General features: G+C 32.7%; 1 protein-coding gene across 1 annotated transcript in view; it reads right to left on the bottom strand.

Annotated features, from left to right (window-relative positions):
* Positions 1-6397: 6397 nt before the first annotated feature.
* Positions 6398-17598, bottom strand: part of LOC136975622 (neprilysin-1-like) — a 31239-nt gene continuing 20038 nt past the window's right edge. Inside the window, exons 8-20 of the mRNA XM_067270689.1 lie at positions 11385-11471; positions 11015-11139; positions 10725-10947; positions 10558-10656; positions 9825-9902; positions 9656-9759; positions 9473-9583; positions 7464-7531; positions 7233-7363; positions 7087-7152; positions 6918-7013; positions 6770-6846; positions 6398-6706 (exon numbers count right to left, since the gene is read on the bottom strand). Coding sequence (XP_067126790.1) covers positions 6607-6706; positions 6770-6846; positions 6918-7013; positions 7087-7152; positions 7233-7363; positions 7464-7531; positions 9473-9583; positions 9656-9759; positions 9825-9902; positions 10558-10656; positions 10725-10947; positions 11015-11139; positions 11385-11471 — 1365 coding nt within the window. The 3' untranslated portion in view covers positions 6398-6606. The remainder of the gene's footprint in view (positions 6707-6769; positions 6847-6917; positions 7014-7086; positions 7153-7232; positions 7364-7463; positions 7532-9472; positions 9584-9655; positions 9760-9824; positions 9903-10557; positions 10657-10724; positions 10948-11014; positions 11140-11384; positions 11472-17598) is intronic.

The raw sequence follows: 17598 nt of genomic DNA, 5'->3' as shown, positions 1-17598 counted from the left end.
GGGAGTAATCTATAGTACACCCAAAATGGAATTAATAATTACGTTAAAAGTATACAAACTCTGGAAAATTTGTAGTATTCACTAAAAGTGTTAGTACGACATTTGATTGCTAATAGCTATTTTATAGTAGTTTAACACAAATATGCAAATTTTTAGAAGTGAAAGGGTCGCGGAGGAAGACGGCGATATTACATTTGGAATAAATTCTGGAATTTTCGAAAATGGGAGAATTAAATGTAAATATTCAAAACATTATAGCAGAATTTAAACGTTTATGTGATAATGTTTGGCCTACAGAAAAGATTTGTAGGCCTAACATTTCACACGTTGATAAACAGGTGGCCAAACTGCTTTTTAATGCATTTAGCGATATTTTAAGTAGTTATGTAAGTAGAGATAACGAAGAGTTTTGTCAGATCGAAAATAATAATTTGATTATAGATACGCATATTTCAGATAATAAAATAACACGTCTGCTTCAAGAGAAAGAAATTGATAACGCAGACACTGACTGTGGATCAGGATATTCAGATGATGAAAAATCCGATAAGAATATAATATCAACAAAACGAAAAGAAGAAATTCTTAACTTGCATAAGAAACATCAAAAATGGAAATTACACACATTACAGCGGAAAAGAGCTAAAGAATTAAAACGCTTTAGTGATTTATATCAATGGGAAAAACAATTTAAATCTCGAAAGCATAGAATTGAAACGTTAAAAATCATTAAAGAACATACTAAACAAATGTTTGACGAAGCTCGAGGCAGCTATAAAATTGTTAAAGGAAATCAATTAAAAATATGGGCATGACAGAAATTTCTTCAACTGAATAGTTCAATTAAGTTTACAGCTAGTGATTCTTGGGTTGCAAAATTTTAAAAAGAATATAGATTAGTATCTCGAAAGATTACAAAACTTGTAAATAAAACAGAAATAGCGAACGAAAAGGATATTTTAGTAAAAGCTGCGCAATTTCAAACAACAGTAAAAAATTTATTGCCATCTTATTCGCGTAACTTCATATTCAATACAGATCAGTGCGGTTTTTCATACGAAATGATTTCACTAAAACACTTTCATATAATGGAGAATATATTGGATTTGCACATTCTCCAAGTAATAAAGTTACGCATTCTTACACTGTTTAATATTTAATTAATGCTAACGGACAAGTTGTAGGTATTGTATTTATTTGCTTACAAGAGGCCCGCGGAACCTTTGGACGTAGAGTTCAAACATCGCTGTTCAATGCCCCAAACGTAACTGTTACAACTAGCTCATTTGGCAAATTATCTACAGCAATTATTACAAACTATGTAAAAGACATGTTATCTCCAAATACAACAGAAAACTCTTTATTAATAATTGACTCGTGGAGTGGACAAAATATTAATATTTATAATACAGTATTTCAAACATCTACAAATCAAAATTCATGCAAAGTACTAATTATTCCACCAAAGTGTACGTCTATGTGACAACCTTTAGATGTTGGATTTTATAGACAATTAAAACTTTTAGCTAAAGAAATTTTAAATGCAATTATTCTGTAATGATTCTTCGATGAAATTGTTCTGGACAACTAGAAATGGCATTATAAAATTACATGCGATTCTTCATCATCAATTATCTGCGACAATATTTAATAATTTGATTAAACATTCATGATTTGCTTCTGGACTCATAAATGAAAAGTGTCAAATCTTAAATGTAAAACAAGTTTGTTTTTCTTTTTTAAACATTGACAGTTTAAATTGTGTTGAGAGTAATTGCCAAAATCTTCGATTTGTTAAATGTGCACGATGCCAACAGGTTCTTTGTTTATTTTGCTTTGTTGAAAAATATCATGTAAATAGTTGCCCATCTAATAATTTGTGAACATAATAACTTTTAAATATATCTGTTAAAATGTATTTATTTATTACGTTTCGGTTGTTTTCTTTATTCTATCATTACTTTTATATTAAATTTCATTGTTAAAGTAGTATGTATATATATCTAATCTTTTATAACATTTATTTGAGTTTATTCCTTATTCTACTCTGTAAATGTGATACAGTGATACCTCGGTTTTCGTAGTGTTTAATACTTAAAACAAAAATAAGAAATTAATACAAAATGAGTAGAAAAAACTAATACGATGATCTCCGAAACAGAATCGCCATCTAACTGTTCTTGATTGATCGAAATTAATAACAACTGTTTGGCATATTCAATTGTTTGCGGTCTCTGTTTCGTTAGCACATTTACGCCTTTCGCTACATTAGCCTCCTTTTTGCTTCCTTTTTCGCCACAACGAAACTTATCGTGGATGGCAACTTCCCGTACAGCACATGCGACCGATTTCAGAAATCTTAATGCCGCTCTCGTATCTTTTAATGAATTCCTCCAACTCGATCGTGTTCCTGGCTCTGGAAACTTTCTTCGGTCCCACGATGGAACTAAAAGGAAGGGAAGCAATGGAATTGTTTGGGTAGACGCGCGGAGTAATGCTCATACAGCAAGAAACAACGCCACGATGACTTGTGAGCAGAAAAACGCGTGGATCGCTTTTGTTTTCGCAAAATTAGCAACGAAATCATGTGGCACGCCGACGAAATCCGAGGCAAATTTTTTGCAAAACTATCGACGAAAACCAAATTCAACGAAAATCGAGATATTACTGTATCTTCCTCCGCGACCCTTTCACTACTAAAAATTTTCATGTTTGTGTTAAACTGCTATAAAATAGTACGACATTTGATTGCTATTAATCCTGATTAACACTTTTAGTAAACATTACAAATTTAATATAGAGTTTGTATACTTTTAACGTAATTATTAACTGAATTTTATTAAAATTTATTAGAAGACACTTTGACAGTTTCCTTGTTAGTGGTACTACGCACCGGTTAGTGGTTGCAGTGAGTCTTAATTAGGGTTTCTCAAACGCGATCCCGTTTGAGAAACCCTAATTAACCTGGGATCCCGGTTGTTTTTTTTAACCTGAGAAATTCCGCAAATTTCTTAAAAGTTCACTTTTTTCTTATTTTGTGTTAAGGTTGAGGAAATTTTGCAAATAAAGTGCATAATTAATTCGTAAACTGTCAGAATACATTTGTATTTATTAATTTTAAACCAAATTATTAGTTTTTTAAATGTTTGCTCGTTAAGGCATGCCACAAATGGCCAATAATCAATATGTAACTTATTTGTGGCAGGACTCTGAAAATTCTTCACTTGTCAGAACCTGTAATATCTGGAATAATTGTGCTTATGCTGTCTTAAGATTAACCATGTCCAGTAGCTTCAATAACTAACCTGGCGCCAGGGTGTGCAAATTGGATAAGATTACAAACGAGTATGAAGTTTTTCTTCATAAACCTGATTATTAAAGGCAAACGAACTGCACTATAATACTTGGACTATAAGCTTAATGTTTCTATTAAAACAGCCGAGGTAGACAAATCAAGAATACTAGAGAGCAAAAGAAGTACTACGATCTCGAAAATGAACTAGAAATCTTCCAGGCTACGGGTGAAAAAAAAGAAAAAAAACATAACATCTGTCTTTTCTTAAATGCATTAAACACAATTCCACTCGCATCAATTGTATCGGAAAGGGCATTCTCGGTAGCGGAACTTTTCATTACTAAAATAAGAATCAGATCGAGTGATCGGAGTATCGACCATCTTTGCTTTTTAAAATCTCATTATAAAAATCTACAATAATATTTCGTATTAAGTTTTCAGTTAGAAGTTTGATCTAAGCTCATTTTTTTGTTCTTGTTGTTGTATGCAGTTTCCAGCAAACTTTAATAAATTTTTTCTATTTGTAAAAATTTCTACGTAATTCAAAGGTAATTTTTAATATATATCTTACACAACATTATTAATAATAATGCTGTGTAAGATATATATTACTAATATTAGATTTTGCTGTGTAAGATATAAATTATTAATATTACACAGCATTATTAATAATAATGCTGTGTAATATTAAATTTATTAATAATTTATTAATATAATTTTGGAGGTTGCAGAACCTATTAAATTACTTTAAAAACGAAAAATAATTATACAAAATATCTTGAAATCAAATGATATATCTTAAAAATAATTAATTCTATCCCGGGAAACAATTCACTTTTTCCCCGAAATCCTACGACAAGCAAAAGACCGGGAAATGAAAAACCCTAGTCTTAATTATCGTTATCCCGGTGTGATAAGCAGATATCTAAAAATTCTCTAATTAGTCTCGGAAAAGAGGGGACCTAATTCTTGCACCCGGTGAAAACAAGTAAGATCGGCTATAATCTAATAATAGTAATTTTTGCTATTATTACTTTTTTCCCGAGCAACGCCGGGCTCATCCGCTAGTTTTAATATAATTTATATGTATATTTTTGTACTTATACATACATGTTGAAAATCATTTTCAATATCAATCAAAAAAGTCCCATTCTGCATATATGTATGCAGAATCGAATGGAATCTGTTTTTGGTTGATACATGACCCTCCATACCTGACTTCTTACGTAACTATTAATACATTAGCAAAATTAATATCTCTGGTACAGTACTTACGAATGAAAAGGCTGCAAGGGACTTGCCATGCGTATATAGTACTTAAAGAAGATAGGCGAGATTAATGTGTTTTGATAGATATATAGTACTGTACTCTGATTCCATAGGTAATGTTTTGTATTTCACAAGTATTTTTAATTAATCTGTAAATTATATTTTGACTCATTTCACGCGTGTTACGGGTAGGCAATTCTTCGAATAAACTCTGGTTATTTTTCAGTTTAAATTACGACCATTTGCATTCTTCTTCTTCATGTAATAATCAAAGTGCGTTTTCTCATTTTACATGTGAATCTGACAATGACCGATAAGTGGTCCAAAACGTTTAATGCTTATTCGGCAGTAAAAACAACTAGTCATTACTTTCATACTTTTTAATACAAATACAACTAGTGACGTCCCAACATTTCAGTACAATATATTGGTATTTGAAAGGAATTTAATTTAAAGTAGATAGGCCTAACTTCGTGTAGTTTCTTACCAAAACACGTTAATTTTAATGTTGTGTCCCTATATTGCACGTAACATAAAGTAATTTATATTAAGTGATATTTATGCATGTATGAACATAGACGACATCCGAACCATGGTTCTGACAATACGAGCTTTGTGTACTATATGAGATTGCATTTTGCTAGATGGCAGATTTGTGTAAATGTCTATCTCGTCTTTCTTTCAAATGTGTACTGAAATTCAAAGAAGTTAGCAGAAACATGATTTTTGGCCACGTCATTTAATTGGTGGCGAGAAACAGTAAAACCTTATGGCCGATGCTTTCGGTCATTTTGATGGAAGTTCCGATTGCGAGATATTGTACAAGATATACTGTATATATATATATATATATATATGTATATATACTGTAATATATATACATATATATATATATATATATATTTTATGTTATATAATGTAATTAGTAACGTGTTTTGATATTATTCAAACAAAGCGCTATTGTTTGCAACACAAAATTTATTTATGCAAAGTAAAACTGACAATGAACATAGAATTCCGTGACGTAACGATTAATTTTTGATTTGTACTTTTTTAACATAGACATAAATTGAAATAGTAAAAAAAGACATCAGAAGTATAGAAATCAAATTACATTTGTTTATAATTTAAATAAAATGTTGCTTATCTGATATTTTGATGGAAATATGTTAAAAAATATATACATGCCGTAACCATATAACTCAACATAGACAAATTTTTTATAAGTAAAATTATATATATATATATATATATATATATATATGAAATTCCTGATACATATGTACATCTAGATGAATATGAAATATATATAACAATTAAATGGATTTTTACAAGGAATAGTTGGGGATATTTATTTTTATTTATTTATTTATAATTGTAAATTGTATAATTCTGTACACAAAAGAAATTATTTATAAGCATATAAAGGCACACGGAAACGGGTCTACTGACAAAGAATACAAAAGCAAAATATAGAAGATAAAATCGAACATTTAACAATACTTAATAAAATACATTTCAAAATATAAGTACATTGTACAATAATTTCATTCAATATTTACATAGAATAAATACAAATACGTAATATATATGTATATATGTGATACGGTAAAGGTTTTCGTTCTTTATATATATATGTATGATATGATAATTAGGTTGTACTGTACATTGCCGTCGTAGGGATCTTTTAGGTCGACTTGTCTTACTCTTCTCCCGAATTGCACAATCCGCATTGTTATCGTTTGAAAACTTCATTGTAAATAAATATTTTAAAATAAAATAACGGAAATTTATCAGAATTATTTGTGTGAAAATCAAACAAAGATTTTTTCAAGAACACTGAACACTGGACATCATATCTGGACACTGAATTATTCTACTTCACTTCCAGATATTTATAAAGTAAGCCAGAATTCAAATATTGATCGGGAGATGTTTTTAATTAAATTTATAATTTGCTGTCTTATTTTTGCCTAGATTGACGATATTTACTAAATTTTGAATGTGTTTCTTTTTGATTTTCTGCCACTTGAAAACTAAATCTACCAAACAGAACATTTCTTTATCGGATTCATTCTACTGCCCGGAACGCAGTCGTAAGCCTTTGCAAAATCAAAAGAATTTGAGAGTGGACCTAAAACCCTGTATAAATAAAATAATTAGCAAAATTGATGAACGTTGCGATAAAACGATATTCTTTAGTACCTGATTGGACCAGGGCTGTGAACCGAAGAACTTATTTTATTCTTGGCTTCTTCCGGTCTCATCGATCCACACCAGATCTGTTTTTAAAATACGTCTTTTGTTATTCAACTAAATGAATTTGGCAGTTAAGATGACAAACAGTTCAAACCTGTGCGTAGTTAAGGAAAAATAACTGATCGTGTGTTAGATTTAAACCCGGTAGGCTTAATTCTTCTCCTTCTCTGCTCACCCATTTTTTGTACGCCTGTGTAAAGTAAAAGAAAGCGAGAAAATATATTGCAGAAAGGAAAATATTTACAGTATTATATTCTACTTACTCTGTAAGCTTGTTTCAGTCCTCCGTTATCGGCTATGTTTTCACCTTGGGTCATCTTCCCATTTACCTGTAAGAAATCTATTGGTTAGAACTTAGGTAAGTGATGTAACTGTCGATACGTCCGATTTAATGCATTGTCACAGATACATTTAAATTTGTGTCTTCTAGAACGTAGCTGGAATACTGATCGATGATGCATTGAGTTCTCTCCCGGAATCTGTTGATGGTTGCGTTATTCCACCACTGCTTTAAATTTCCGTCCTTATCGAATTGCCGACCTGGAAATAGGATTTGTGATAGTTAGCACCTCCATTTAATTAATGCAATAACTGTCACATATAGTAAATGTCTACACCAAGTTTATTTGGTAGTTTTCACCTTTGTCGTCAAATCCGTGGGTAATTTCGTGTCCGATAACCACTCCGATTCCTCCATAATTCAGTGATCTAAACGAATCACAAATAAGATAATGTTTCTCTTTGAGATTTAACTGAGAATATTGAAATTAATAATACAATACAAATCTTTATCGACGACCCCGGTTGGATGTCACAGTTAATTAATTAATATCCTACTTGTAATAACCATATAAATTCGTACATAAAATTTTTGAATTTTTTATTATGTAGATATATAATATGAAATCAGAAAATTTCAAGTTAAACAGTTAAATGAAATATTTACATTCGTTGATGTTCTGCTCCGAAACATCAAAAGTGTTTGAGAAATATTTTATTCTTGTTTACTGAAGATTATGAGAGAGAAAATTTCAAAATCGGTCTTCTCCAAATGGCTACCGTGCTTATCAATGAGCAACTTTTAATACTCGTGAGCAGAATTGCAATTCTTTCTGGGTTTATGTGAAATATTCGAAACTGCAGATGTTAGAGGTTTTTTCCTTTTTGGCTTAGTGATTGCAATTTTTTTTAAAATAGATTTTCCGGACGAATATGTGTTTCCAACTTTTTGTACACTGCTCCCCGAGGACAAATGATACAATGTGGTTTGCTCTTAAACGTGTTTATGCGTATCCTATTGAGTTGATATTTTTTCCTAACACCTAAAAAGGAAAGAGCAGCAGAGCGAACTGGTTTTCGAAATCAATAAAAAGGATTGCAGAATTAATGGGCAACGCAACGTGCTGGTGATCTACCAAGGGGAGAATTCCGGAAGGACTTTCTACGGGAAACTGGCCCATATTAAGGTGTTAGAAACGTGCAGAAGACCGGGAAAACTTCACGTGAAAACGCGCGACCGCGTTCGGTGGTTTTATCCACTCGGCCACCAGGGTTTGTCTTTTATATATTGTAATGAGTTAGTTGTATCTTCAATTTCTGTCGAAGGAGCCTTGGATTCGGTGTACAAAGGGCAAGAAATGGAGTTGTATAGAATGTGCTGGACTTAATCGACACGCAAAACGTTTGTGATGAGTCATGCAACGAGTAGAGACTTTCGCCTACGTATACTGGCAAACGTCATTTTGCCTACCAGTACGCGGGCAATATGACATACCGAGATGGTTTAGTTTTTATTTTTATATTTCATTAAACAAAATCCTAGTCTGGAAAGTGCCTTTGACTACAGCAAGTCTTCGTTTGTATATATGAAATAAATTGTTTCTGAAACCACATTTGTGTGCGTATTGGTTGTTTTGCTAGGGTATGTCACTTTGGGCTTACTTCCCCATAGATTTATAAATAGGCCCGGTATTATTAGGAATGCTACACGAACACATCCGATATTATCGGTTTTTCAAATGAATGGTTTTTAACACATTATTTTTAATTTACTCTGTTAAAAATACGCTTTCGCTATCTGATGATGCAAGTAACAAGGGTTAAACGCACAATAAAAATTAAGACGTAAACACAACACAGAGAACAATACGACTAGTATTTTTCTTTTTTCCGGCCAGCACTATTAGCTACAGTTTACGTGTAAAAAAGTAACGGTTGCATTAATTTACACGATAAAAGCGAAAGCGTAGGCCCATATTACATTTACTGCTTAAAGGCACTGCCAAATAAGCTGCAGGCTTTTATACTTTTTAGACGCCTTTCCAGAGAAGATTAGTCTTTCATTTTGGAATGCGAATGCACTATACAAACAGTTCTTTACTTTACGGATACTAAAAAGCAACAAATTCGTGCGATAGGAGTTTGTAGACTATAAAATTTGTATCCATTGATGACGTTCAGTAACAGAAAGATTTTTGTTCCATACGATACGTCAACGATTCGTAATTAATTAAAGAAGTGCCAACTCGCCTACCAATAATCAGCTTATCTTCTACGCTCGTCCTTTTTTTACAGTATCGAAATGATAAAATCGATTGATTTAACACACTATTAATTATAAAAGTTATAGAATTAAGTATGAAAATTTACTTTGGGAAGTATTGGCTGTAAAATAACGGTTGTAATATCCCAGCCGGAAAAACGATATCGTTCTTGTTTGGATCGTAAAACGCATTGACTACTGCTGGCTCCGTGGTCCATCTGCAAAAATTAAATATATAATTCCCGTTACGTCGAATTAGTTCGAAATCGAAAAGGAATGCTAAGGCCCACCTGTCTTTGTTAACAGGCTGACGTAATTTTAATAAATTCTTCGATGCTTCGAATTTTAAAACATTGAAGAGATTTATCAGAAAATATTGTTCGTGGATGATTAGCTGCGGAAAGAAAGCTTTTAGTTCCCTGTAATCTTAGTATGTATCGCGAAAATGGGGATACTTACCGCATCGTATTCTTTCGATAATTCCACAGGACTGGTTAATAAATCCGGATAACCGATTCTCTCGTTCATGGCGTTGGCCTAAACATATTTAATCAACATTTAAATTCCCAAGTTATTTATTCTATTATGGTTTCCCGAATATTATGGCGAGTGGATCGAAAAACATCCAAATGTATTTTATTACTACAGCAATTAAGATTAAGTTTCGTTTTGCACATACAGTAGAGAGTCAAAAATCGGAATCAATTGGGGACTGGGGTTGTTCAGATTAGTGATTTGTTCCGATTACCGATTATGTACGAAAAATATATTAATCTGTCCGATGTTCAAATTTTTCTCCGTTGCGAGTCGCTTAGTGTTGAATTTTCGTCGATTTTAAGCCTAACGAAAATTTTTATAATAATAATCGAGGCTATCGTATCGTTAAAAATTATTTCTTCATTTTGTAAAAACAAAATAAATATATTGAAGAATATAAAAACATGAAAATTATACTTTAAAAGTAAATCTAGTATGAAAAACGTTCGATTCAGCACGACACAGTCCGACTGAAAATCGTTACGATTACCGGCGATTCCGATTACCGGGGTTCCGATTAACGACTCTCTACTGTATTCAAAATAAGAGAATAAGGCGAAGACTTCAAATATGCAACGAAGGCACGAATCCGATTAAATTAAATTAACATAAGAAAAACGTATATAAAACGGGAAGGGGTCAAATAGAAATTCACCTTTTCTTTAGCCACTGCCCTGGTTTCGTCGTCCATCCAATAATTTTCTTCCAGTAATTCGTTGAATGCTTCTCTGATGTTATGAATCATCTCGAGTGCCTGAAAATTCTGGCGTTAATAAGCGTCGAAATACGTAAAACGAAATTCTTTACGTCTGTCGATCTTACCGTTTCTTTGCTTTTGGGATCGAAATTATCTCTGATGAAGAGCGCCCCCACGGCCATGCCCATTTTTTTGTTCACTAAATCGACGCAGTGTGTCCACCTGGCCCTATCCGCAGACACTCCGTATAATATTTCTCGAAATTCTGACCGTTTTTGGCCGTATTCTCCCACCAGAAATGGCAAAATCTGTTTCACCAACCTCCAGATTGAATAGTTATGAATAGTTCTGTCGGTAAGGTCAAAATCTGTGAAACGATATTCGTACGAAAAACACATAAATCCACCATACATACCTCTGATGCGTCTCTCTCAATATATTTCTCAACTCTCTTAAATAAGGCAAAGCGTACAGAACGATTGGTTCTTCGTCTGTTATTGTCGTCGGTAGGAAGACGTTCAGGTAATCCAGCCAATCAAACTAAAAATAATTTAACTTATACCTTCCACTTAATGAACCGTAGTATAATTTTAATAATTTGGCAGCCTGAGCTTCAAAATTAGACGAGTTTATTAACAGAAGGAACACAGGTTTCGGTTTATTGTGTAGGTTAGTAATTTTTGATACGGGAATTATATCTAAATTTACAAAAAAATTTCTGTTTGTGTGTTTTCTTACGGTTCCAAGACCGTCGAATCAGTCTATATTCTACGTTTTTCTCTTACCTCGGGAACTATTTCTTTTAATTCGTAAAGTGGCATTTTGTTGTATATTGCTCCGGTGTCGTGACGATCCGCTTCTGGTGTGGACGCCTGTTGAAAGTAAAAAGTAAAAGAAAAATATGTAAATAATTAGCATATAATGATTACTCGCATTTTCAGTAATAATATTGTAACAACATTATAGAGATTGCATGAAATTACATCGCCTGTCACATGACTTTTCCTTCAATAGAAAGAAGTCAGTCAAAAGCAATCGCATGTCTGTTTTAAGATAAAAAAGGTCTTTAGTTTCTAAATGGCGATCTTTTACTTATAATTTATTCTCATTCCAGTTTTTCTCGAACAATTAGAGAATACTTCACGTGGGTATTGAAGATTTTAGAAAATATGGAAATGAGAAATTTCAGTCGATTTACATCTTTTCTGGTGCTGTTAGAAAATCCAGAACTACAAACATTTTATATATATATATAGCTTTTTATTGTAAATTCAAAGAAAAAAATACATCTAAGAGAAACTAATTTAATCCGGAAGGAAAATGATGTGTTAAATGGTTCTGTTATTCAACGTTGAATTATGCACGAAACACGGTTTTATCAGGTAAGTGTATCGTCGTAAGAAATGCAGATAAACAATTACAGAATGAAATTAGCTTAAAATTAATCTTCGATGTCACAAATTTTCGGTAATTACGGGCACTAATTGTCAGAAAGATCATTAGCTTAATTTCTAGAGGTAACATTAACACTGTTTGAATTGTAAGCAAATTAATTTGCTTTGATTTTTTTGCGATCTAAATTAGAGCGCGAAAGAGAAAAGATGGTTTTATTCGTATAGGGCAACGCGACACACGGACGATCTACCGAGGGGGGAATGTCTCCCGGGAGGCCTTTTATGGAAACTGACCCCTATTTAGCTGTTACTAACGTGAAGAATACCCGGAAAATTCCACGTGGCTAGCCCATAATCTTGGGTTCGCACCTCCTCAACTACCAGTATTCTTTAGGTTTATCCACTCGGATACTGATGGGTGCGAGAGGAAAGATGGAGCCCGGCCATTCACAAATGCAACACTTTATCCGTCTCCGAAAGCCATAAAATATATAATAAAATCAATTAAAAACAAACAACAGATTTTTCACTACTCATCAAAGTTAACTGTAATTGATATCACCATATCGTGTTTTTTATATAAAAAAAAAATACTTAATTTGAGAGTTCATCTATGTCCGGGACTCAAATAAAATGCCCTATTGACCTGTATGGACTTGATCTAGATTGCAATACTTTTACTATTCTATAAATTAATATAAAAACAAATAGTTCAATAAATTAATTTTTAAAATAAAATACGAAATATTAAACTTGTTTAAAGCATGACACACATTAAGATATGACCGAGTGTAAGATGATTTTAGAATTCTTGTTTGATGTGATTTTTTAAAAAACAGCTCTGCAGGCATTAGGAGAACCTTTTAATCACACAGATCGTGGGTTTGGTTTGGCCAGACCCACAATGGTCGATGTGATGGTTAGGGACGAAGTATAGATTTCACGGACAGACGATCGTGAAAAAATCCTCGGTCACTCGGAATTAACCCGGACCTCCAGAACGTCAGACTTACGCTTTTACCGTCTTGGCCATCTAGTCTTTTCGTTTTTAAGAGATTGCGAATTATATACGTGGAGATCATCCAGCATAGGCCCGAAAGACCCACGCTCTCGCGATTTACCGGAGGTTGAATGCCGGGTGGATGACATATCCGGATTTCATTACATCTATCTAAAAATCTATGGCGATTATCGCAGCTTCCACACAACAAAGCATCTCACGGGGTAGTATGTTTTAATGAATTATCGGGACACGCAATAATTCAAAAGTGTACTATTGTCTTTTACATGGCGTTGCCTAATAAGTTCAATTGCTTTGAAGTATTCCTTTTCTTTTCGATACAAAGTGTGATCGAATCTGGACGGTTGAAGATTTTTTGGGAACGGTCTGTTCGAATAGGTGTTCCCGTCCCTCACCACTCAGGCAAACCACAAAAAAAGGCCGCCTTGTTAACGCCCACACAGCGGAGTTTTAAAAATTATAAAATGTGAAAAATTTCCTATTCTAAACGTAAACAATTTTTCTAAGTATGAAAGATATTTGAGAAAACTTCCGAAATTTTTATTTTACGACTTCCTTTCCTTTCCAACGAATTTAATAATGAACCCTATTAAATAATTTCGTAATTTAATCGTTTAATGCAAAAATTGACAAAAAACGTGGAAATTTTGTAAATAAATATCATTTAGTAAATTTAACAAGTAAATAAAAACGATTTTACGTTAATAATTTTCCGATTATCCTATCATTAAAAAATGAAGTATTTTTCGAACACGAGAAAATTTTCTTATGGGGGCGCCACTAGACGATTCTCAGTTCGTCTGCTTTCGAAATGTTGTCTGTTTCATTTAGAAATATAAAATTAACAGTTTTATCGAAGCGCTACTCCAAACGGAATAGAATAAACGATTCTCGGTAAGTTTTGCGTCCTTGTTTTATATGTTTTTATACAAGAGGTTAACGTAACTTTTAATCTGTCGCCAATTGTAGTTGTAAATTTATACAGACGTGAAGTATAAAATTATATTAAAGTACGGCGTTCGGAAATAAAATTACCTTTGTACTATTTTCCCTATATTGTAGGACCAGTTCCAAAATCTGCTTAAGATTTCCAATATTCCACAAGGATTAATCGACCGCATTTTCTGTATATATTTACAACAGTGGCGTAGCGTGGGGTGTCAGCCGCCCGGGGCGGAGGAAAATTTCGCCGCCCCCTTATTTAGGTATTTTTACAAGATATTATTATTTATTGTGAAATTTTTCCGCCCCCTATAAGTGCCGCCCCTGCCGCCCCCACTACGCTACGTCACTGATTTACAATTAAATCCTAATTTTAAATCAATAATTGGATTAATTATTCAAATTTTATTAATATGATTATTCAAATTTTTATTTGTATGTATTTGAAATCAAATTGACCAATAGGAATAGTACAATTTTATGACGTGGCACGAGGGACGATTTTACAAAACTTTTGAACCCAAACAGGAAGATAAGGAATATTAATCGATACGAGATTTAATAACTACAGATATACGAAAAAAAACAGCAAATCAAAGAAGAGACAAGATTAACATATAATAGCTTTAGAATATAAGTACGTAGATAGATAGATAGATGTGGAAGAAGAGAAAGTAGCATTTTGAATAATTAATTAAATACGAAGATATTTTTGCATTTATCACATCGTTGCGTATTTTCCCAATCTTGGAGTTTGCGGAAAGCAAATCGAACCTTTGCTCGATAAAAATCAAGCAACGAGTTGCGTAACTTTCCCGGCTTTTATGAGATTTTGTTGACAAGACTATGTCTTGTTTATAAAATCGCGATGCCGTTAGGGGTACGCACCTTAGAGGCATAAGGGGACATGTCAAAAGTTGCAATTTGGCACAGAGTATTAGGTGCCCAAATCATGCGCGCGTTAAAAAAATCCGAGTTGTAGGTACTCGAGGGACCGAGAACCCAGTCAAAATAAAATACAAAATGGCGACATCTTTCCACAAACGGGCAAGAATGCGAGATTTGCGCATGCTTATATCGTTGGGAAGTTGGAAATGCCAACGCTGCGAAATCGAATTTTGATGAACGAATCTTTGAAAAAACCCATTTACCTCTCTGGTCGCGACCTGCTGACCTTGACCGGTGACCCAAGATATCTCGTTTCGGCATTGGAACGTTTTTGAAACCAGATGGCGCTAGTCGTTATAATTTTATATTAACCAAAGTAACTTCTGAAATATAATTTTTTTTGCTTTAACATTTATTAATTTATTTATTTTGTTTGTGCAAAATAAAAAATAATTTCGGACGATACGATAGCCACGATTTTTTTCAAAAACGGGAAATTTTCGTTAGGCATGGACAAAAATTCAACCCAGGGCGCGACGGACAGAAATTTCGACACATTGGATAGGTTCATTTCACCGAAAATGCCTTGTAGTCGTGGCAGTGGCCGAGGCCGGCAAAGTTTAAACGATCGTGTCGAGCCCCGAGTCTCTGAGAGATTGTCTTGTCCCAAAAATCGGCCTTGCCGTTTTACTTGTTTGTAAAATAACATTTATATTATTTATCGAAATAAATAACTCAAATTGTGTGTGGTTCCATCTGTTATCCAATTTTGTTATAAAACTTTTTATATTTTTATGTCATAAAATAGCAAAAAACTTAATTTTGAGGGTAGCGACGAGTTTATAAAACACTGTAAAAGCTAACAAGTGAAAGCTTTATTAAGTCTGACCCCTGGCAAGATATGACACATGACCACGCCCTTGACCTTTCACAATCAAAATTTTAATAGCATCAATGCCGCTTATATACAAGCTACCGTGCCAAATTTGCTTTCTTTATCTTTATCTCTTTTCAAGATATTAAGCAAAGTAGATGCCAAAACACACACACACACACACACACACATATATATATATATATATATCCACGGGGTTTTTTTTTTTTTGTTTTTTATTTACTTTTTTTAGGTTCGAGGTTTCAAAACGTGGGGATTTACAACAAACTCGGAGACTCAAATTTGACACGGTTTCTATACTTTCCCTTGTTATTTATACATAACAGCCAGGAAAGTAAAAGTAAAAAAAATGCAACAATGAGTTGCGTAACTGTTTCCAAGAAAAACATTTAAGATATGTTAGCACAATATAGCGTTGTCTGTGATACAATTATGAGATTTTATTAAAAAATAACTTTTCTATTATTATTATAAAATAGCAAAAATTTGTAAATGCTAAAAACGAGAAAAATTTCTACAAGTCTGGTCTTATTCGAGATATGACACGTGAACACCCTGTATCTCCCCACCCTCTCGACTTTTAATCACCAAAATTTAATAGCATTAATGCCCCTTATATACAAACTACGGTGCCAAATCTCGTTTCTTAATCATTATCCCTATCACGACTCGATTGCCAAAGGAAAAGTATGATGTACGGGGGCAAGACACTACTAATTTGATGTGGCGGGCATATATTTTAAATTACATAAATTCAAAAATATGATTAAAAATTGTAGTTGACGATGTTACAATAAAATAGTTGCTCGTGTTATTTATATTCCCGCGAGACCATTGAGTCATATCTATCTAAATTTAGTCCATGACGAGTATCCTATTCTCAATACAGTAAGAAATAGGAAAGAGAGGCTCAAACTACTCATGGAAAAGTTACTAGTTAGAACCCGAACGAAATTGTATCTGCAAAGTTTATCATGTAGACATTCGATCCAATCCGAATAAAATATGCTTCGAGTGATTTTAATTTAGCCACCAGTATCTTCGCCAGCTTCGACTATCTTAGGCGAGGCGAAACCAATTTAGAAAATTAATTAACATTTCGTCGGAATCTTCGTTCGATCAAATTACCCCAGTTTTATATTTACGGTTAGATTCAGATTTTTATCAAGATGGAGTAGCACTTAATTTCAAAGATTAACAAATAGCTTAATTCTAGTATTAAAATGTTATTTATATTAATTAACGATCGTAACTTTAAATTCAAAAAGATGGCGACACACTCGACAGTAAACTAATAATTAGTCAATTTGAATTGGATTAATTAAATTTTTATAAGCGAAAAAATATGCTAGAAGATTAGAAGATTATCAAAATGGTTATAATTTACTATTAAAATTTTCACAGATACGATACGTCTATTCATTTGTAATTTAATGTACCAATCACAGTATAATTTTTTGGTGTTTATTTGATAATCTTCACTATCGATTAAAATTTAGTTCAATCCAAACTTATTTTCTTGTCGACATCCTTCCAAGATTAGATTTAAATTTATGATCCCTCTCTACACTGATAATAATAAATTATAAATAGATTGAAATAAAAAGTCAAATATTGAATTATTAAAAATTTTTTAAAATTAAATATGTCAAAATTCAAAATTATGAGATTTACTTTACTAAAATTTAAAGATGTATCAATTATATATACATATTCTTAATTTCATTATTTATTTCAAATATACAGTACTTAAAATAATAATAATTTGTCCCCAGATAAATCGATTCACCCTGTGGGGTCACTAGCGGCCGTGTTGATAACTTCCGCTCTAAAGCAGCGAATTATATTTTTCTATATAA

Source organism: Centruroides vittatus, unplaced genomic scaffold, assembly GCF_030686945.1.
Source record: "Centruroides vittatus isolate TY-2023 unplaced genomic scaffold, ASM3068694v2 contig_377, whole genome shotgun sequence".
NCBI classification, from domain to species: Eukaryota; Metazoa; Arthropoda; class Arachnida; order Scorpiones; family Buthidae; genus Centruroides; species Centruroides vittatus.
Note: the sequence above shows the minus strand (reverse complement) of the source record. Positions and strands in the feature narration are given on the sequence as shown.